The sequence below is a fragment of the Gallinula chloropus genome (genome assembly GCF_964237585.1).
Source record: "Gallinula chloropus genome assembly, chromosome: 2".
NCBI classification, from domain to species: Eukaryota; Metazoa; Chordata; class Aves; order Gruiformes; family Rallidae; genus Gallinula; species Gallinula chloropus.
Window position 1 is genome coordinate 71597830 of NC_140086.1, and position 22678 is coordinate 71620507.

The 22678-nt window shown below is 40.2% G+C and overlaps 1 protein-coding gene across 3 annotated transcripts in view; it reads right to left on the bottom strand.

The window, feature by feature from the left end:
* FHOD3 (formin homology 2 domain containing 3) overlaps positions 1-22678 on the bottom strand; it is a gene marked incomplete at both ends in the record, with an annotated part of 396588 nt that overhangs the window by 30809 nt on the left and 343101 nt on the right. For all 3 annotated transcript variants that reach the window (XM_084260348.1, XM_084260347.1, XM_084260346.1), the window contains 4 exons: positions 7672-7833; positions 8306-8425; positions 12512-12694; positions 20775-20933. In XM_084260348.1, coding sequence (XP_084116474.1) covers positions 7672-7833; positions 8306-8425; positions 12512-12694; positions 20775-20933 — 624 coding nt within the window. The remainder of the gene's footprint in view (positions 1-7671; positions 7834-8305; positions 8426-12511; positions 12695-20774; positions 20934-22678) is intronic.

Genomic DNA, 22678 nt, shown 5'->3' on the forward strand with positions numbered 1-22678 from the left:
GCCTCCAGCTGGAGTTATTACTCAATCTAATATGCATAAAGGATACATGATAAAAGTAAAATAACACATCCCTGCTAGTCCACATAACATTCCCAAGGGAAGGATTGCACCTATTAATTTTTGCCTTTAATAACAATACTTTTGTAAAAAAATTAATGCTGCAAAATGGCAGAAAGAGGTGATTACTTTCTTCTTTTCATTTTTCCTTGAAAGGAAAGATGTGCCAATTCTTGCCTGCAGGTGGAAAGCCATGCTGGGTCTGAGGATGAATTCTGGTGTTTTTTCCATCACATTGTGTTGCCAGGAGACCTCAGCATGGGAGATGCTCAGACAAGAACTGCTGTAGTGTTATTTTATAACTATGCTCCACTGATATAGTACAAAGATGTAATCTGAAATGGTCACTACAGCTTTCTCCCTGGGTAGCTGGCGTGGCTAGCCCCAAGTTGTGGAGGAAGGTAGAAGCATATATTCTTCTTCCTCCTCAACTCACTACACCTATGAGTAAAAGACACACAACTTGTTTGTGCCTGTTAGTGTTATCTTCTGCTACAATTTTAAAAATAAAGCTTTATTTTTTCCTTGGGCAAAAGAATGACTGGTCTTAGTGCTGTTATGCAAAATCAAAATTACTTTTCTTTCAGGCACTGTGTAAAGCTTATTTGCATTTGTAAACCAGTTTAGAAAAAACCCCAACTTTTTAAATGCTCCTTGGATATATTTGGTATGTTCCTTCTTTCTCCTGCCAGGGTCCTCTCCATTCACAACCACACTAGCTGAAAAATAGTCAGAATTAATCGTTATTTATCCGTGAAATCCCATGCTAGGCCCACTGTTCAGTCTTCTGAGAAGTGGCTTTGTAAACACTGTTGCATCGGAGTGAAGTAGCTGGAGACAGTCTACCCAAACAGGATTTAAAGACCAGTTTACATGACACAAGCCCTGCAAGGTCAGCCTCCTTCATGCTCATAATTGACAACTTCAAATTAAATAGTATCTATTTCTCAATTTAATGCACCACCATATTTTGCACAAGTGACGCTCAGACCAAGAATGAAACCTTCCAACCATATGCTGGCAATGCCAGCATTCATTTTAATCCCTTTATATCGTGATTTGTTGCTTGCTACCATAGTAACAGATGACTCTGTCATACACAACACCAAATAAAAGAATTCTATCAGGTGTCTCACTTCACTGGCCTGAGGATTCAATATTGCATGATGCACCTACTGCCCAAATGACTTCTGTTCTCATTGGTTTTCACCTGACTAAAACACTACCACCATCCAATGGCTCAGCATTTACTTCCCTGCCCATTCAAGTTCCATGAATGTTGGTCCCTTAAAAGGACTATTTTTTCAAGTTCAATTCCATGCAATACATCCAGTGTATCACCTTCTAATTCATTAAATACTAGATCATGCCCCATTCATTTAGGCAGGACACATATGGCTGGAGGCTTTCTGGTCTTTGGGTTGGGATGTTATTTCACTGTTTGGCCACAGTTATCTCATGCAACACAGGAATTGCACTCATCATTTGTTGGGAGAGAGAGGAAGAGCTGCTTTGAGGAGACACTGGGAATTAAATGCAATGGCTAAAACCTAAAGTGCTTTCTGCTATATATTTCTTAGGGCAGGATATACAACTCCAGATACATATTGCCATGCAGAGGAAAGAACTGTAGTTGCCATGAGATAACAGGTCATTTTTCTTCAGCATTCCCTCAGCTGTAATGTGCTTTGCACACACGTTTCCTCTTCAAGCTAAATCTCCTCTAGCTTTCGGGCTAAGCTACCCCACTGCTGATAGTACAGAACTGCCCTAAGATCAGAGATGCTGCACCTGATTACACTCACGTTTCCTGCCTCCTGTATTTACATCCGGCCCTTGAACAGGGTCAAAAATGTCACAACTGGATTAAAGTAAAAAAAACCAAACGCAAAACTAATAAATGACAGGAAACTGGTGAAGCTGAGGTTTGTGCTTTAAACGCACTTCTTTTCAAGACCACTGTAAATTATCCACAGCTTTGCTCTGAACACCAGTGAATAACTTGTTGTGTAGCCTCAGTATCTCTGTATAGGTTTCCTATTGTTTGATACTATAGTTATTGTTTATTGCTACAGCTTGTTTCTTTTAGTGGTGAACATACCAAATTCAGTTATGTTCAAAGACCTGGATCTCTGCATTTCTTCCTAACCACTAGGTGCATGAGACAGAAGACTGATCAACTTTCACTGCCTTAAATTCACAATAAAACAACTACTTTATCTCATGTCACAGCAAGATACAGGTAATCACAGGCAAAATCTTTCTCCTTCAGCATTCTGTTTCTGCAGCAGTCCACAGCCTAGTCCTCTCTGTTTATAATTTAGGGTCAGACTGTTCATTCTCACATTATTACAGGGATGCGTTCTGGCAGGGAACACGAAATCTTCCTCTTTTCCTGAGCTGGTTGAGCGCCAAAGGAAATTCTGAGCATTGCTCCTTGCAAACACACTGTCATCTGAGTGCAGCGACCTTCCGTGGCGTGCGTTCAAAACTCTGTCTCCCCCAGTGTTTCCACACTGGCTTGCTTCACCGAATGTCACAAGACAAGTGCTAGTCCAACCTGCACACTACTGGTCACACGTTTTAAGTGAGGGAGATGCCAGCTCTCATAAGCAAGCAAAATATAAAGGAGGTTCTGCCCAGACATGTCTAATTCTATGGGAAGAGGTGGCACCCTGCCAAAATAATTCTGCAAATGACAACACCTGAATCAATCCACTAATTAAAAGTTAACAGACAGGGGTGCTTACTGAGGTATGACCAAATTAATCTATCCAATTGTATACTCTTTTACATTAATTTTTTTTCCCAATTTATTCCTGACAGAGGATGTGTTTGCAGGCACTGGATGTGAGCTCCCACAACGTGGGCTGAAAAGCAGCAAGACCAGAAGGTGGTCATGCGGGTCACTTCCTCTGGCGTTACAGCACCCCTGACACTACTGGCAGTCACTTCACCTGGAAATTACTGAAATATCTCAATGCTGTCAGGCACATGTGCTAAACTTCTTTTTCTCTCCTTCAGACAAAGCCTTGAAGTCTCATCTTCCCCTTGCCCCAGCCTGCCCTGTAGCGACCAGTCACTGCCTTATCCTGCTCTGTCTTCACCTTGGCTCCCAATAGGCTGTGCCAGGAACTGGGGCAGCTGCAGCACACCATGGGGCATGATACAACCATAAGAAACCTTGCATCCCCCAACCATTTTTTTTCCATGGAAAATAACTTGACTTTTGGCATTTATTTTTGTTTGAAATATTGTAGCATACTTGAACTATAACTGCACACAAATACTTCCTGTCAAGCAAGACAAGAGAAACCCCACTGAAGCAGTGCAGGAGGTAGCTTGATCTTCCCCACTTTTTTTTTTCCTTTTTTCTTTTCTCCTTTCTCTGCTTTTCAGAATATTGAGCAGAAGCTACAGCATGCCAGAACAACACTTCTCTTTCAGTCACCTCTTTTGTCCCTGCACATCCCTGCTAAGTCTCTTGGAGGGCAAAGTTCCTTCTGCCCTGAATACCTCTTAGTCTTGTCCTAAAATCTTTCCTACCAGCAATCCTTCCTCCCTCCTCTGCACTGTTAACATTTCCTACTGCCTGCTTCTCCAGTGCCTGATCTCCACGTCTACTCCCAAGTGCCTTGCTGCAGGGGTTAAAAACCAGCCACAAGTTTGGCATTTTTAAAATAAATTAACATCAGGGGGAGAAAAGGACAATTCTTAGTTTACTCTATGGAGCTGGCCAGCTCTCAGATGCATGAGGAAAAATATTTATGAGGATGAAAAAGAAGATGAACATTTTTAATAAGAATACTTTTTTTTTTATTCACTAATAGAGAAGATACTAGTGTTGATGTAACCCATCCTTGCTGTACTGGTAAGGAAACAATACTGAGTTTAATGGGTTTCTTCACTGTTAGGTATATGAGTTCAGGTACAACTCCAGTGAAAAAGCAAGTTAAAATACGTTAAAAAAGGTTTTTTAAAATGGCAAAAAAACCCAAGTGCTTTTAATCATGGGATACTAAACAATCAATGGGCCTCCATGATCTTTTATATTACTTTATACACCTATGAATGTTTTTATTTACCTAGAATTCTATCTTTTGATAATTTTTTAATTGTGTCTGTTTTGGGGTTTTTTTTTCTTTCCATTTATGACTTCATTCCTTCAATAAAAAGCCACAAGTTTTGCAATAACTATACCATTTTTTTTTCTGGCCTTTCTGGTAAGCCAGCCTGTTTTCTTTATGTTTCTTTTATTTGTTTGTTGTTTTCATGAACTAAGGCTCAGGAAATTCTCCTGTGATGTTCATTTCAGGGGAAGGGGCATCTCTGTCTACGGGATGGAAACTGTTTAGCCTTTGTGGCTTCTGAAAGATGTTTGTAGACAAAACGGAGCTCAAAATACATTCTAATCCATAGTGAAATATTAGTTCTCCTTTTCTGTCAGCTTTCCTAAACCAAGATTTTGCCTTGTCTGTGAACACTCCCTTGAAGAGGGCAGCTTGGATGGCTTCCATGTCCTAACTCTCTGATTTGTGGCAGCTAAGATCAAGTGGGAATAGAGCTTGTTACAATAATCCATCAGTGGTATAACACACACAGTAACATCCCAAGGAGGGAGACCTTGGGCGTCACAGGGAAGGTTAAGACTATAATTTCTCTTAATGTGATTTTGCCTGGCCTTTTCAGAATTCTGTCCGCTTTGGGCAGGGCCACTAGATCAGCAAACCACAGACTGAGCGACGGCGCTCAATTTTATATGCTCTGAAACCGAGAGAATTTTAAAAAGTAACAGCACTGGGTTAAGCTATCTTCCACTTTCTAAAAGTGCAAAATAGAAGATTCATCTGAGAGTAAATTGTAACATGGCTGTGTGGAGTTTGGAAAACATGGGCTCTTTTCTTTGATGTTCATTTTCATTTTAGAAATAAACTTGATCCCAATCTAAAAAGATGTGAAATAGCTTGCTAAAAAAGAGAAGAAGTGTGAAATGATAAACCAATATACCTAAATGTTAAGAGATGAAGAAACACTCAAAGAAATAAAAAAACTATTAAAAAATATTAAAACCTTCCAAACATGAGAAACCAGCCTTAGTGAGGGCAATAAAACAGAGCCTAAACATAGGCTGAATTAGGAGAACAGAGATGGAATCCAAAGAGCAAATATCTAAGGATATAAAACAAAACCCACACATTCCTTTATGGTACCAAAAAAAAAAAATCCCAAATCCAAAACCAAAACCACAAAACAGAGGAGGACTGGGGATGAAAAAAAAATGAGGAAGACTGAAGTTCTTTTCATCCAGCTTCACCACCAAGTACATTGGGAGGAAACCTATTCTGAGACCTGCTTTTATTTTTCTGTATTTTGTAATATACCTGACCTAACAGCAAGGTTTGCATACTAGCAAGGACGATGAGAGCTGACAATGCAGCAAACAATCAGAAGACAAGAATTCTGACGGCAATTAAAATAAAGAAATAGAGCCACTGGCTAAAACAAGCATGCTTTCAGTGCACTTAGTAACTTAAAGAATCTGCAAAAGAAGTGTCACTTGTCTTTGCAAAAGAAGCAAGTTTGATTCAGGAAACTGTAGAGCTCCAAACTTCGTAACTGTATCTGGACACCTGGCTGAAAGGATGAGTAACAGGAAATGAAATGCATCAAAATAATCACTAGATTCTGAATATGTTTACAAAACAGTAAACAGATAGGAGCAAGTAAGGAAAATGAGACTTCAAATTCTTCACAATAGCCTCATGGGCCACCTACGAAGTGTGAGGTTAAGAGGGCAAAAGGAAAGAAGGTACATACTGATTCAGCAGGTGTCTCATGGTTTGTACTCTGTATTTCAAAATTATCTGGAAACAAGGAAGCGTACCAAGAGGGTAAAATCTACTGATGGACAAACTCATTCAGATGAGTCCTGATTTAAGATTATTAGGGATTTAAGAGATAAGCAGTAAATCTGCTTCCAGCAGATCATGGTCATTACTGTAGATTGCAGTGCAGTGCACACTGAGGCAGTACCGGACCTCTCTGTGCATGGGGCTGAGTTCCGATTTGCCCGATCAGCTCAGGAGCCTGCCTGGATGTCCTTTGTGACCTGCCAAGGACAACTGGTGTCAAAAGGACAGCAGCAGTCAAAAACCACAAAGGAAACCTGAGGACATCTGATAAAAGAGAGCACGAGCAGAGCAGACAAACCTAGTAGGCATATAAGACTTATAAGGAGAGACTGGAACTCTGTCTGCTATTGTTTAACCCATCCTAAGAGGTAAGTCAGAGAAGTGTGGAAATGGTCTCAAAAAGCAAAAAGATTTAGAGGGTTTATTTGTGACTTAGACAAGGAATTGAGCAGCCTGGTTTAATTTAGTATTGCAATGACAAGGGTGATGGGCCAGATGACCTTCAGAGGTCCTCCCTACCTAAGCTATGCTCAGAAATAGAGAGATAAAAAGAGTATCAACTGCTGGATATATACAGACAGTAAAGTGGCCTGAAACTGGCCAATTCAACAGCAGACAACATTAGATAATAAATTCATTGTCAAAAGAATTGCACTAGGAGCCAAAATAAGATTTCATTTTTGCAGTTTTTAAAAACTGTATGATAGAGGGTCCAGCTATGTTCCATCTGCACCCGACCTCACAATATCCAAACAAGGCGGCTTTTGGAAAAGAAATAATTCCTCCACTTGATGCATATCATGAGTATTATGGGTCACAAAATAACATTTTTCTAGGTGGTATCTTCCTCCTTCTTCAAAGCATCTTGTGCTCTCATCTCAGGCAGCTGGTATTGTCCACTGTCTGGATCTAGACACTCGACTAGATGGATACTAGTATTATGCGCTGTAATTATTTCCATTTTCGCACAAGACAGGACTCTAAACCAGAATTTTCCTGATGATATTCTGCCATGTTTACTCCATTAATTTAAGTAACATACTATTTTTAGGGATCATCCATGAAATCTCACATTCTGGGAGCTCCAAGACGGTGGCTGCAGGGTTTCTATCATGCATGCTAGTAGCAGTAATAAATAATCTGTATATCAAATCCAGTTGTTGATCAAACCCATGCATTAGCCAAGGGAATCCCACTGTTTAAAAAGAGGTGCTTCCACAAATTTATTTCTATGTAACTTTCCTAACTCCTAGTCACCAAAATTCATATCAGGAGGAGGATAGAAAAGGAGGTAAGCAAAATATTTCAAGGATACTTTCACTCTTGAAACAATTTTATTACCAAAACAGTTCATTCCTTTGATTGTCCTTAAAATACATTCAGGCATCGGCCTTAAAAATGAGATTTCCCCAAACTCCAGAACAAATATATTTGAATTTGCTGGTGAAATGAAGTTTTAACCTGAAAATAGTTCCTAAGAGGGATGTAAATTAATAATGTATATAACATTCAAATGATTGTTTCAATGGTTGTTAGTTTACTGGCATCTTTGAAACTCACTGGGAACGACAGAAAGAATTCACATTAATAAAAAGTGCTATGACCAGGGAAGAACAAAATTGAAGAATAAAATAAAATCTTACCCATGTCATTTTAAAGAGAGTTTTTTAAAAACACATATATATTTACCCACTAGACATACCTTGGCTGACCTAGTGATGGCCCCGATCTCCGAATAAAGATCAGTGCTGTCTGGGAACTTTTCTACCACCATAGTGCAGACATGGTGCAGGAGGGACTGCTTGTGCACTGTGTCCTTGACTTCTGGAACCTTCTCGAGGTAGCTCAACTCAAAAGCTTTGGCCTATAAAGGAGGGGGGGAGGAGAAAAAGTTTTAAATAAAATTGCTTACTCCTTCCTATGCAGATTAGTAGACCAAAATCATTACCAAGTAAGGGTAGAGGGTAAAGAAGAAGAAGAATCCTAAAGGAGAAGAAACTTATTGCTTGTATTTAATTTTGACTTGCTGAAGAGAGGCCTCAAATCACTCCATCTGTGGTGAAATACCTCATGACAGTTCTCACAGTTTGAATAGGGAGTATCAACAGTAAACTCAAGGGAGTTACATCGGAAGGGAGTCTAGCTCCACATTTCCTTCAGGCTTTGCTGCAAGAGGAAAGAGCACCCTGACACACAATAAGAAGAAAAAGTAGGTTCTGTTTCCTAGATTATTTTTCTGGTACAAAATAACTATTGGGTTGCAACTGACATAATGGTTTTGACTTTTGTTTTTGAAGGAAAAAACTTCAGGGGAATTGCTGGGACATCAGGCTTACGTTGGTTCCGTTCAGAAAGTTCCCAATGGCTAGTAGAGTAGAAAGGATAAATCCCAAAGTTTTATTGTGTTCCAGCTGGTCCATTCCTTCCTTCAGGTCTAGAAGCGGTTCTGCAACTTCCTGCCATGAGAACAGAAACACAAAAGTGAAGGCTGCTTTAAGTTTTTAATTCTATGGTTTAGATTAATTACTGCAAAAAGTTCCTGAACTGGAGTCTTGCAGAGTGCATACTGGCCATGTGTGCTGGCTTTCTTCCATGCTCCAGCTAATAAATCACATGCAAAGACACCAAGAAAATACATAAAATACTTTCCTAACGTTGCTTCTTTATGCATGCAATTACCTTACTTGTCTTGGGGAATTTCTGTGATTCCAAACAGGAGAGAGAGAATCAGAGAAGGAGCTGCTGCATTTGATTGAGATGCACAAATATCCCCCTGCCCCAACTGATAAATATGCTTCTTGGAACTATTTTTTCTAATCTTTAAAAAACAAACAAACAAAAGCTAGAACCCTGGCTGACTTGTCCTCTGTAGTCTGACCCTAAAGCCTTCTTCAAATGATGGCCACCTCTGAGTTTTAGATACCATATTGTGATTGTGTGGCTTTAAACCTGACAAAAACCCCACTGCAAGCATCAAGCTTTGTAAGCGGTCTTGTTTTAATCTTTTAACTTAATGCACCTTTCATCCACACGTGTTATCTGAGCATGGGTATATAAATGTGTAAGGCTTGGAAACATAAATTCTGTTCCATTACCTTGGGAAGTGAACTACATCAGAGAGTTCAAAGGAAGAGAGCGAGGGCAATTGAGTTGACAGAGCTTATTTTTGTCCTTGTGTGAGGCCCAGGGTTATTTGTTTTGTATACACAGTAATTGTCCACATTGCATCTATCTCTACATGTCATTTTAAGCATCTGTGAGCTGCATTATTTTCCCAAATTATTAGTCTTTATGAGCCAAGAAGCCACAATTACGCTGTTATTTTAGACTAAGAGGCAAATTAGCTGAGACCTTTGCTTTCTTGGAGAAATACAATGGGTCATTCAACAATTGTAGTGATATTTGAACATAAATAAGAGCACAAAGATGAAGTTAACATGCGTTTCTAGTCACTACAGAACAACCAATATCTTGAAAAGAAAAAAAAATATGGCAAATTCAAGACAAATTAAGAGATGGCATACTGAACAAAATAATGTATATCAGATGAGAGGTGATAAATAATCCACAACTTTATCAAGTTAAACTAAAAATCAATGAACTGCTTTACAGAATTGTTTCAATTGCTTTAAAATCAGGGTTGATTTAGTTTGTTTTGTTGCATTATGGGGATGGATCACATTAATCTGCACCTGCTGTAAACACAGGCATTTGAACTATTGTACTTGTTTTGACTTGCAACCTGTTAAAAATAATTCCTAAATATTAATTTAAAACATTCTGAAGGCAAATAAAAAGGTAGCATAAAAGGCTTCCAAAGCAGGCCATACTGTAGCCCTTCATTTCACTATTTACATGTAAGTTATCCAAGCTTAGACTTTCTTGCATATAGCAGACATTTATAATTACTCTTTATTGTTTTATTTTATTGTAGCATTAAAAACCTAATAAAAAGCAGTGTACTAGATACTATATAATCAGATAAAATACCCATACTTGCCCCCTATAAATATCACCTTCTACCCAAAGAAGGCAGAGCTACCTCACATCCTTAGATACCATGTATCCTTGTTTGCCATGCTTCTATTTTTCACCTAAAACTATGGTTGCATGAAATTTGAGGAACTTGTCCAGAATTTCTGACTGCAAGACATCTGATAGTGCCTGATAAATGTTTGACACACAAGCACAAATGAACTCAACCAGACGTGTGCAATGACTCCAATGGGGATTCCAACGGGGAAGACATAGCACGCTTGTCCCGTACAACTGATAGGGTGCAAGCATTGTTACTAAGCTGCTATCCTGGCAACTTGTTTACCTTACTGCACTTACACAAGTTCATATGTATGGTCTTCTGGGAGGAGTAAAAACTTGGTTGGGATGGGAACTTTGAGATGACCAACATGTAATTTGTCCTGTTTGTAAATTTAATCAACACTGACCTGCATAAAGTATCCTACCTTTTTAAAACAATAGAAAGTATCAGGACCACACTGTAACATTTAGAAAGCTTTAATGGACTATTGGAAAATTTTCAGGCAGTTTAAGCATCACTCAGAAGTACAAAATTTTTGAACACTTACTTCTCCAGCACACTGTCTCCAGGGAGACTGGAGTCAGGAGTAATCTTTCTGCTCAGAGGAGACACTGAAGCAAGCTTTTATTCTTTACCAGTTCTAGTTTTCCCATTTCTATACCTGCTTGCTTATATTAATTTCTGATCCATTAATGTTGGCAGCAACATGGGATATTTTCCCACAGTGATCTTAAGAAAAAAATTGTCTTATCTAGAAATACAAAAGATTCTATTCCTCTTTCTTAGGCTCTAAACTCCCTTTGAGATAATGAACTTTAACAGCATCTGCATCATAAATAGTTCAGTACAAAGAACTAGCGGTAACACAGTGTAATTTTTGGGAGCAATCAAAAGTCTGAAAATGGAGATTTAAAGTTGAAACTCTACCTCTTTTGTCTACACCTTTAAAATATGATACCAAAGGAAAGGTGAGGAAAATTGTTGCACCGCTGTTGATCTTCATTAGGCATACATTGCCTTAGAGACATGTTAACATTTCAGAACATTATATGCATTATCAAATGGATGATTTGGAAAGGCTTTTCTTTTTATATTTTCTCTAAAGAGCAAAGAATGAGCATCCCTTCAATCAGTTCTGCCTCTCACAGTCTGAGGCCCCTCCCTACAAATGTACCCTGACTTGCTTTAATTAATTATATTCAATCCAAGAAAGATGACTTCTGTTATTATACCTGGGAAGTCTTCTACAGTATCTTTCTCAACTTTTTTCTTGAGCAATTTCATGATGTTTCTCTTTCAGGCTGTCAGAGGTGGAGTCAAGACCTACTTAGGTAAAACTCTGCTCTCACCTGATTAGCAGAAAAGTTTCATGAAAGAAACTCCAGCCTTACATCAACAGCATGGGCATCTCACACTGTGGATATCACAGACCATCTAAAACTTCCAGTCTCATGGAAATAATAGTCAGTTTCATTCCTTTCTTACACAAAATGTATGTATGAGTCAATAAATAATAAGAGTGCATTCTGAGCTGTTCCTAATTTTAAAATAGATTTTAAAAGAATCAAGCAATGCTGGTCAAAAAGAAAAGACAAAAACTATGGAGGTAGGTGATTTGGCACCTAAGTTTCAGAAGCATGTCCCATTTCTCAGAATCTGTATCACATAAAGTTATACTGAATTTTTTTAATATACACATATGGACACAGATAAACAAGCAAAATTAATATATACAGGACAGAGCTGTTTGAAGAGCAATGCATGGGATCTGCACCAGAAGTGCAGCCTGATGAAGGTTCCTGCTCTGAGATTCCTGAAAGAGCTTGAGAGGGTCAGCAAGTGGCTGAAAATACCTCCACACTTTCATTCTGTTTCACCGACACACCAAAATGACACCGTGTCATTTTGAATTTTTTGCCTGTGATTCATCATTCATGACAGACAACCCAATACAGTGTTCTCTGAATAAAGCCGTCCAAAGAGGTGGCAACTGTCTGACCGAACTGAAAAACCCTAAAGGATGTCTTACATTTTGTTTAGAACTTTGAGAGAGAGTTATAAACAGAAAGAAAAATAAAATTAAAAAAAAAAGATGGTGCTTTCCTTACCTTAAATGGATGCAAGCTCAATACTCTCATTTATGACGTACATCTCAACACTGTATGCCTCATTCAATCTTTATCCAAAGAAAAATTCTTACTGCTCTGAAGTAAGAATTTCCTGAATAAAAACATCTGGAGATGCAGCAAGGATTTAGCCCTCTTTCCTTCATTACTCTTACTGACTAGTTAAAGGAAGGAAGACATAGTCTCTAATGTTCTTTTGCAGAAGGAATAAATTCTGAAGGATCATTTTATCTGTTTCCTCGTTAGCCACCCAAACAAAAGTGACCCATCTACTGATTTTTTTTCCAAAATATATGCTCATATAATAATAAGGTCAGGGAAAGCTCAGGTAAAGCCTGGGAAGAGTTTCCACTGGTGCCAGCCTGCTTTCCTCTCACCTTTTCCACTATCTCGTAGTCCATCTTGAAAGCCCAGAGCTGGAGCCTGGCGGAGAGTTCGCTGATGGAGGAGAGGGTGAGGAGGAACTGCTCAGCGCTCCCCAGGGGGACATCGGGGTTTGCCAGCTGTGCCTCCTGGATCTTTTGCTTCTCCTCCTCGCTCGGGATCATGGTCAGGATTTTCTGTAAAGGAAGACAAAAGGCGGGCATCAGTGCAGGGCAGAGAGGGGTGCAAGGGCTGGACGTTGGGCGACTTCACAGCAGCAACGCTACAAGTCCTGGAGTCACTGGCTGGCAAATTAGGACAGCAGCGTAGTAAACAAGAACTAACCCACTGCACTAGAAAACAAAACAAGGCCTGAGATCTCAGACATCTGCAGTCTGGTGGAAAACATGCCTGTATTAAAATGCCCTTTTTTTAATTTGTACTCATTTGATATGGTTAATCAAGGGATGAGCCTTGAGGAGACACAAGGAGTCTGATTAGGACTGGTCCTCTTAGCTTTCCTATGTTTAAGTCAAAACTGGCCATCTTTCTGCAAATTACACACAGAAGTGAGGGTAGGAGTGTAATTTTGTGGCCTGTGATTTACAGTAAGTCAGACTAGATATGAAGGTCCCTTTTAGCCTCAATATTTATGAATATCCAAGCATGCTTGTAGGTATACAGAAATAACTTTAGGACTCCTGTCCCTGGCTGTTCTCATAACTTCCTGGTTTCTGTTCAGTCTGTTTTGGGGTTTTTTTTTAAATGAAAATATGACTACTGCAGATTATGTCATTCCCCAAAATTTCACCCAAACTGAGGACAACTTCCCAAGGAACACGCATTGAATGTGAAATTGAATTGTGCATTGCATACCATATGGTCTTTTTCTATTTTGATCTGAAAAGTCTAAAGTATTGATGAAAAAGGATCTCTGTATTTTCAGCTTTCCTTCTCAAAGTATTGCTCTCTAACGTATTACCTCTTAAACAGTTTTAAACACAATAAATGCATTTCAAAACAAAACAAAAACCCATAAAGGCATTTATTTATCATTCTATAACGACAGAGGCTGTTTTGGAGTTGGGGAGCAAATAATAAAAAATACAGCCAAAGAGCTATCAGACCTGCCAATCCAAACTACAGGCTTGTTCCAACGTGGGATGTAGCCAATTTGTCGAAGTAGCACAACTGCCCCCTTCCAGTACCAATAATATATCTGGCTCCTTGTACGGTGCTGTTGCTAAGTGTGGAGAGCAAGGGACATTTTCTGGTCTCTTAGGCCAGAAGAACAAGGGTTAAGCAAGCAATGTTCAAATTGTTGAAGTGGGATTTACTTAATTTCAGCCACAACATGTGTTTTGCTGTTCATCTTCTTATGGTCAATTCCATAAACAGAAATAAAGAAGCATTTCTTTCTGTTAATGTCTTTCTGTTAAAAAAAAAAAAAAACAACCAAAGAACAAGAAAAAAGCCTCCTTGCTTGGACACTGCAAGCTTCTACCTTAGTAAATTAATATCCAAAGGAAAAAAAAACAAAAGGAGGAAAATCCCACAATGCACACTGGTAATTTTCCTTCCCCTGTTTGTAAAATTTCTGATGTACACCTGCTCTGATTGACAGTATTTGTGTATTCATTTTGAGATGTACTGTCTGTCCATCTATCCATCCATGCTGGAATCTGTAACTAAGGTCATACCTAACATCAATCTAGATTTGATGCCCCCGCATCAGGGCATTGTTCAGTGCTCAATCAACACTCATCTAAAAACGTTCATTAAAAAGAGAGACTGACTCTGAAACATATGAGAAGATGTGTTTTGCAAAGTGTCCTTTGAAGACTTCCTAGTGCCTACTCCTCTCTTCAACAACAAGAAGCCAACACCCACTTGGCTGAGCCAGGGCAGCTTGCAAATAGGATCATATGAACATCCATACATGGAGAGTTTAGCAGTAGCCATGTGATGGATGTAAAAATGCTTCTGGTGCATTTTTGAAGCCTAACACTTCAGCAGTATTCTCAATTGCCTCCTACAAATAACTAGGACTTTTGGCACCTACCCAGGAATCCCACAAGTATTTTGTGGTGATGCAGGGCCTTCACTCCAGAGATTCTGCTCTGCTTTCGGGCATTTTAGAGAGAGCAATGAAACAGTAAGTTTTATTTCCAAAGGGACTCTCCTCCTCCTTGAGTTTTATGTAAACATCACAAGTCAGATGGAGCTGACAAAAAGCATTTGAGTCCAAGTACTGCAAAACTGCTGCGCTGTGTGCCATACTATGTGAAACAGAGAATGCCAAGTGACAGAGCCTGTACTTGTGGTGCCAGCTGATGAGGATTATCCCTGAAAGCCCTGCCTTGATGGGACCAGAGCTTCTAGCAGGTCTCACACCATCCAGGGTGCAACTGCCCCATAGGAATGACTTACTCACAGGCACTCGGAATTTGCTTGGGCAAATAAATCTTACCCTTCTGCTAATCATCCTTGGTGTGCTCCTGAGCAAGCGGTAACATGCTCCTATTCTTGATTTTGATTCTATGACTAATGTGAGCCATTTGTTCAGTGTTGGAAATTGATGAATGCACCATCAGCCAACTTGTTATTATTTTTATTATTTTTAAACTTCACTGGCAGTAAAAGTAGCATTAAAACACAGCAGGGCAAAAGGTTACTGGCACTTGATAAGTGGTACTTGTGATTAAATCACAAGTACCACTGAACCCAATCATTTGTTCATAATGCTCTTTGAGTACAGCAATCTTCAGGTAGATTCAGGAAGAACTGGTTATCAACAAGCCCTATGCTCATATTCTTTAATAAGTAATATGTGTGATAGACATATTTCACCCCTATGCATTCTCACACAACAGTTTGGGCCAAAGAGTAACATTCTGAGGAAAAACAGTGCATAAATCTTTTCATAGAGAAAAGAAGCAATTTTTGGAGATCCTGTTCACATGAGATAATCGGTCCTAATTGTTCTGCTTACAGACTGTTGGACCCAGCCACTTGCTTGAATGTTCAGTGAAGGGATTAAACTTCTTACTACCTGGACTCAGCCATTCTGACATATGATATCAAATACTTATATGAAAGAAGTCATAGAAGGCTCACAGGGCAAAATATATAACCCCTATGTGCCCGGGACTATGGGCCTCAATGTGGGATGCAAGTAAGCACCTAAACCAGAGACTGCAAATGGCCTGGACCTTCTGTGGAAATCAGGTGCTGAAGTTCTCTCTTTCAAGAGATAACGGGGCTTCTCAGTGATGATGAAGTTTGCAGGGGTGCCTCAGCTTTCAGCTGATTTTTGCCAGGCAAACAGGAGCCTGAACAAAAATTAGGAAACCAAATATCTATCTGTTGTTGGGTCCAGAGCTTTCTGTGGCTCCAGGCCCATCAAGTTCATAAGTGGCATAGCCAAATACACATTAATGGGTATTTCATCAGGTATCTGACAGGTCTCAGCAGACGACTCAGCTCCCGCTTTCCAGGCAGCTATTAACAAGACACGTCAGTCATCTGTATTACCTGCAGAAACTCTAACAAAATACCAAGCACATGAATTGTTCCAAAAATTATGCAATTCTAAGAAGGAACTACTCCTACAGCACCTGATAGCCATCCCTGAAAATCAGGAACTGACAGCGGCTGCCTTGGTCAGACAGCTCCAACTTCTCCTCAGGTCTCCACTGAAACACTGAACATGCCACCGCAGGTCACAGAAACCACACGAGACGTTTTAGTTTGCTGTAAGGAGTGAAACTGCAACTCTTTTTCTGTAAATAAAATCTGAAACTCATTAGGGCAGCATTATGCTGATGGTGGGAGCACTGCTGAGTACATTCTCTCTTCTGCCTAGACTTGTGAAAAGAGGTGCTCTTTCAGGTCACACGAGCTAGCATCATTTGAAACATCCTGCCACACTTCTATGAAGCATTAGCTGAACAAATCAGAAACTGCAAATGCTGATGTACTGTGGTAACTATCAGACCAAAAATACCCTGATTGCTTCTGAAAATCTAATTTTGCTTTTTGTTTATATGTGTCACCATTTGCCCTCTTAACACCTGGCTCTGATCTCTTATCCCTTCTTACACATCTGAGCTACCTAGCTGCTCTAGATACAGGGACTTCAAAGCACCTGACAGATGTGGGTATGAAGGGATGAGCATACCTGGAGATTTAGTTTTACTAAAAGCTCTACCTACCAATGCAGGCAATACTATGCAGCATCACAAAGCCATCTTGTAAAGCACAAAGAAACCCGCCTTCATTTCCTCACAGCATTACTCCAATTTTAATCTGCTAAATTAATGATAGTCTCTGATATAATTTTATTTTGATCCCTGTTCCCTTACTGAGCAGCATTTTATAGAAGGACTCGCTCATTTTCCTTACTAAATACAAGCACCAAGGACTGCTCTGATGGACTATTCTCGCAGTTGCCTCTGACACACTTCATTAAAATTGGGCACCGGGAGTTTAAGCTCACCTCTTTTGCTTAGCTCACAGAAGGCCCTCATCCATGCTAAGCAGGCAGTTCTTTGTCCTGCAGCAGGCTCCAAGTTGCTTGAGCACAATGAATGCCAAGCTTTCAAAGAAAGGGAAACACAGCAACTTTGGCAAACTTGAGGTGGTGAATTTATTTTTTTAGTTAGTTGACGCATGCTTGCAGACACACATTGTGCCTTCCTTTGAAAATACAGCCTTAACAGTGCCTGATCTGCATGTTAAACAGACTGCATCTCTTTCTCTCTAACATCATGCCCCATTTTCTACCCTTTCTCACAGCTCAGGGGTACCTAACTGCTTCAAACTTAGGTATAGAGGGCTTTATAATACCTAGAGCATTATTTCTTACATACTGCTTACATATCTGATGTTACAAAGCAAAATAAGGATTACTAACAAGAGTTAAATGGTGTAAGCAGAATTCAGCACAATGTAGGACAGTAGCAGAGGGTTTATCTGGTCACTAAGGACTTGATGATGAATTGGTCTATCACAAACTTGTAGCCTGCATCCCACTGCATCACTGCCTTGTTGCTAGCACTATTGTCAACACTACTGTAGTTGACTGTCCTTAAAGGAATTGCAGTTATATCATTTAGGGTCATTTATGTCATTTAATCTGAATTTATCCACCAAGGTGCAGACTAAAGCCACACATACACGACACAAAAATGACAAGGAATGATGCTCCTTAGTGAGGGACATGGCACAGAGCTCACAGCCAAGAAAAAAGATGGCTCAGATAATTTTATAAATTGGTCACCTGCTCTGTGCTGGATCCCTTAAAAGCTGAAGATGGCTCTAAATTACAGCTTCTCTGAAATTTTAGCAGTGAATGTTTATGTCCTCACAACACACATTTCTTCTTGTGCTCTCTTTACGCTTCTCTCTTCTGCTTACTTGCCATGACATCTTCTCTAGACAATTAGCTATGCATAAAGGCTTTGAGTACCCACTGTGATGAAGTTTTTTAATTAGACCAACTGTGTAATTTTTTCCACACCAGTCCTGCCTCATTCAACCCATAATTTAGCTATAAAAGATATTATATAGAAAATAATTTGCTTTATTGTCTGCATTTTTATGCAGAAATCATAATCACTATCAATTATTTCCTGAAAAGACAACCTCTGTTTCTTCTAAGCTAATGCTAAAGCAAATACATAGATGGACACAGAGATGAAGAGAAACAGGAACCAAAACTTCTCTACACTATAGATCCAAAGGGACAGTATGGAAAACTTGAAGTAGGGCTCTGCTTAAACCAACAAGACTCACAATGGTGCATTTCTGTATTTCTTGTTACACCTTTTGGCTAATCCTTCACAGCTTAATCCAGCCCTCTGTTTTGCTATGAACACTGGTCTGACACTGTAACAGCTTGCTGCAAGAAGAATCTATATATTGGGGACTGGGGAAGGGAATCTGAATTCAGTGCAGGGTTTTACCTGATAAGAACTAACCAAATATGGAACACAGAGAAAAAAAACCCACAACTTTTTGCTATGAACATCATCCTTCCCAACCAATAAAGGCTTCATCCATCAAGGTGCAAAGTACTTGGGCTCTGCTCCACAGAATCACAGAATCATTTAGATTGGAAAAGATCTTTAAGATCACAGAATCCAACTGCTAACCTATTACTGCCAAATATATCACTAAACCATGTCCCTGAGGACCACATCTACATGTCTTTTAAAGACTCCCCATGTGACATTTCCTCTTGTCCTATCGCTTGTTATTTGTGAGAAGAGACCAATATCCACATTGCTACAAGCTCCTTTGAGGTAGTTGTAGTGAGAAATAAGGCCTCCCCTCAGCCTCCTCTTTTGCAAGGTAAACAAGCCCAGTTCCTTCAGCTGCTCCTCTTAAGACTTGTGCTCCAGACCCTGTACCAGTGTCATTGCCCTTCTCTGGACATGCTCCAGCATCTCAACGTCCTTGTACTGAGGGGTGCAAAACTGAACACAGTATTTGAGGTGTGGCCTCATCAGAGCTGAGGTCAGAGGCACGATCACTTCCCTACTGCTGCTGGCCCCATGACTCCTGACACAAGCCAGGATGTTATTCGGCTGCCTTGGCCACCTGGGCACACTGCCCACTCATGTTCAGCTTTCTCCTTTTCTCTTGATATTACCTGAATGATCACATCACAATTACTCACATTCTTATCTTCAAACTATGAACCCAGAACTCGGAAATACCACTTTCTTCAGCACTGGGCAAGTATATCAACATTTTCCTGGTTTCCAAATTCTTCCATTTGATAGCTACCTGCATATACATTTTAAATGAAATCATAGGTTTCTGGCAATTAATGGAAAGGCGACCCAAAGGAGGGTGTGGTGGCATGAGGCACTCACAACTGTGGGCACCACAGGTGGCTGGAAGAGGACAAACAGCACAGCTACAAATGCTGGCACCGAGAAGAGTGAGCTGTGCAGTGCAGCTGAGCTTCTGTTAAGTGTGCCAGAGAAGGATAAAATGCAAAGGAGATGATACATCTGAAGATAATAAAGAAGTGTCCTTCTTTATCAGCCATTTTATGTGGGACTTTGTGTGGAAACACTGCCTACAGCACCGAGAGCTAACCATCAGTCTGTGAGTTGAGCTTGGCTGAAGGGGAACCTATCTCCAATACCTTAAAGCTTAGTGCTGCAAGATGTAGTGGTGGGTACATGGGCTGGGTCATGAAAAATTACTTTTTTAGCCTGATATGTCCCCTTCATAATATGAGTAAGGCATGTATATAGCAAATAAGTAGCATTGCTTTGGGAAGAAAGTATATTCTGGTAGGAATAATCAGATCTTGCCTCCTAGCTAGAACAATCTTTTGACTTAAGTATTTCTTTTGCATGTAACTGCTGGCAACTGCATTTCCATTCGAGCCAGCCTTTCTCCTCCTCTTCCGTAGTCAGCACAGTGAAGGTGGAAAGGGAGAAGTCATGAAACACAGAGCCAAACCATTGAAAGGTGACTGTGAATCTATACATGCCCCCTGCAGCTCAGCCACTGGTTGAGATTTGTAGTTCTGCAGATTACTCTTACTACATTATATAAGCTAATTAAATATATACATATATAAGATTTGAAATTAATACAAACACAATGAAAAAAATAGGGAAACAGCAGGCTTCTTTTATGTTTCATAGAAGAAAAATGTTTTGATAAAAAATAATAAACATAGCTCATCTTGGATCTCAGTAAGAATATCTGCAAAGTCAAATATGTAATGGTAAAAATGACATCATCTGTAATATTTATACCAACTGCTTTTCTTCAAATGACAGTAACACAGAAATGCTATTTTGAGCAGAACTAGTATTTGTTTTCCATTAGTTATACAATCTAGAATGACTCCAACCACTAGCTGGGCATTAACGTTATTAAACCCTGTACCAGTTACATCTGCCCTAGTAAACTCACTGCCTGTTCTTGCTGTTGACAGTATTTCAGTCAACCTTCAGAAGAACAGATAACACTCTGAAAATCTTGACAGGAATTGACACCATCATTACTCAAACTTGAACCGAAACAAAGCAGAGACATTCATGCTTCTGAGGATGCTCAGCATCAGGGGAATACTACATGCTTCTGAGCACACTGCATTGCTTTGATGAATTACAACACTCAGGCATGATATAGTGCATCCCTTTTTCACTCTTCTATGAAAAGTTTATCCCACACCATGTGCAATATTGAAGTAAACCCCAGAAATTTAAAGATTCAGACTTGAAGACATCAACTACTCTTTCTTACCTCTATTCCTTCCTTGTTTAAGGCATATTCGTCAAAGTTCAGAATAGCAGTCTTGATAGTCCGGGGAGGGGGTAACACAGTCAAGCCAATATTAATAGCGTTGCTTCGTTTCGAGTCCAACACAATGATCTCCTGTCGCTTCCCATCTGCAGCAGTTTTCTTGGTAAAGAAGAGAACAAGGATATTATTCCACCAGCTTGTTTTAAAAAGTCACTCCTTTCACTAATGACTTCCCCTACTCAAGGGTGCTGCCACAGAATGCAAATATAATGCATTTATAGTCATCCAAAATTCTCCTACCACATCCTTGCTGGTATCAGCACAAGATGCCAGGATTTAACTTGAGAGCTGAACACAGTCTCAGACGCCATGCAAAGCTAGCCTGAAACGTAGGAGTCCCTGTGAGGGCTGGGAATGCTGTTGCTTTGGGCAAGAGATGGTCTGAAAACAGTCTCAAGCTGTCCCAGCTGGGCGAGAGCTTTGCCATGTGAAAGGACTGGCCGGCGCAGGGCCAGTAGGGCAGCAGCTCGGCTGCCCATGGGCTCTGAGGCACAATTACCCCTTGGATGCGTCAACCCAGAGCAGCCACCAACCCTCTCTTGCCTGTGTGGCTGGCTGGGAAACCATAGTGTAAATAATAATGAAAGCACAAAGAACTAAGTGTTCCATTCTAGAGAAGACCCAAGAAATTTCTTCCTCTCTCTTCCCATGGTCTTAGGGGCAAAATGTGACTTACAAGCCATTTATATGGCATAATTTATTATTTAACATAGTCTTTACTTTTACACCTCAGCACAGCTCATTTTCTCACTGTCCCATGTTAGAAGGTGTCTCTTTGGCAACTATATATCGTATACCAGACAGCTGCAAGAGGAGAGGATGATGCTCCTCATAAACTCCTCTCCTGCACTTTGCTCATAACAACCCCAGGGGAGGTTCAGGTTAGAAATTAGGAGAGATTTTGTCTCAGAAAGAGCGATCAGGCATTGGAATGGGCTGCCCAGGGAGGTGGTGGAGTCACCGTCCTTCAGGGCATTTAAGGAAAGGTTGGATAAGGTACTTAGGGACATGGTTTAGTGAGTAATAAATGTGGAAGGGGGATGGTTGGATTAGATGATCTTGGAGCTTTCCCAACCTTAATGATTCTATAATACACATGGATTTTTTCCTCCCTCTCCATACATACGAACTTTAGAAAAATGATTTCTCTGTTTCATCTTCCTTTGCCCTATCAGAGATGGGCTGAGGGATGCTGTTAAGCACAGGGGCATAGGGAGAAAACCAGGATATTGATGCAAGCAAGAACAGGCATGCTTCGCTGTGTATAGTGTTTCAGCAATGTACAAGCTGCAGAGTTGTGACTGCAGACCCTGCTACCTGGTGGTTAGCAGCTCTGGCAGCAGCAGCCTTAGCCCAGATGCAATTCAAAGGGGCAAAGAAAGAGAAAAAGCAATCCCTCCTTCCAGGCTGCAGTGCGGCAGCCCTTACAGCTGTTCAGAAGACAGAGTCATCTGTGCTGTCTTACAGCAGTTAAGTGCCTCTTGTATCTCTTGTGGATTTGGAGGAAGCCCAGGAGTAGATCCTTACTGCCACAGTCTCAATATGTGCTCAGGATTGCTTTTTAGACTGTGAAGATTTGTTCTTCACATCCTTTGGGTCTGCACCAGAGCCACCACTGAGTCAAAAAATGCCCTACTGCCAGGTCTACACACTGATTCTAAATTAGTACGTATGATGTTATCAAAATACCTCTGGCTGTGGGTCAGCCTGTAACAGGAATGATTTTTGCAGCAAACAGGATACATTTTAGGAGAGCAAAGATAACATTTGTTTTCAATTTTTAGATACCTGTTCTATCAGATCTGCTCTCTTCTTACCACCTTAAAAGCATCCCTGAAGCCTTC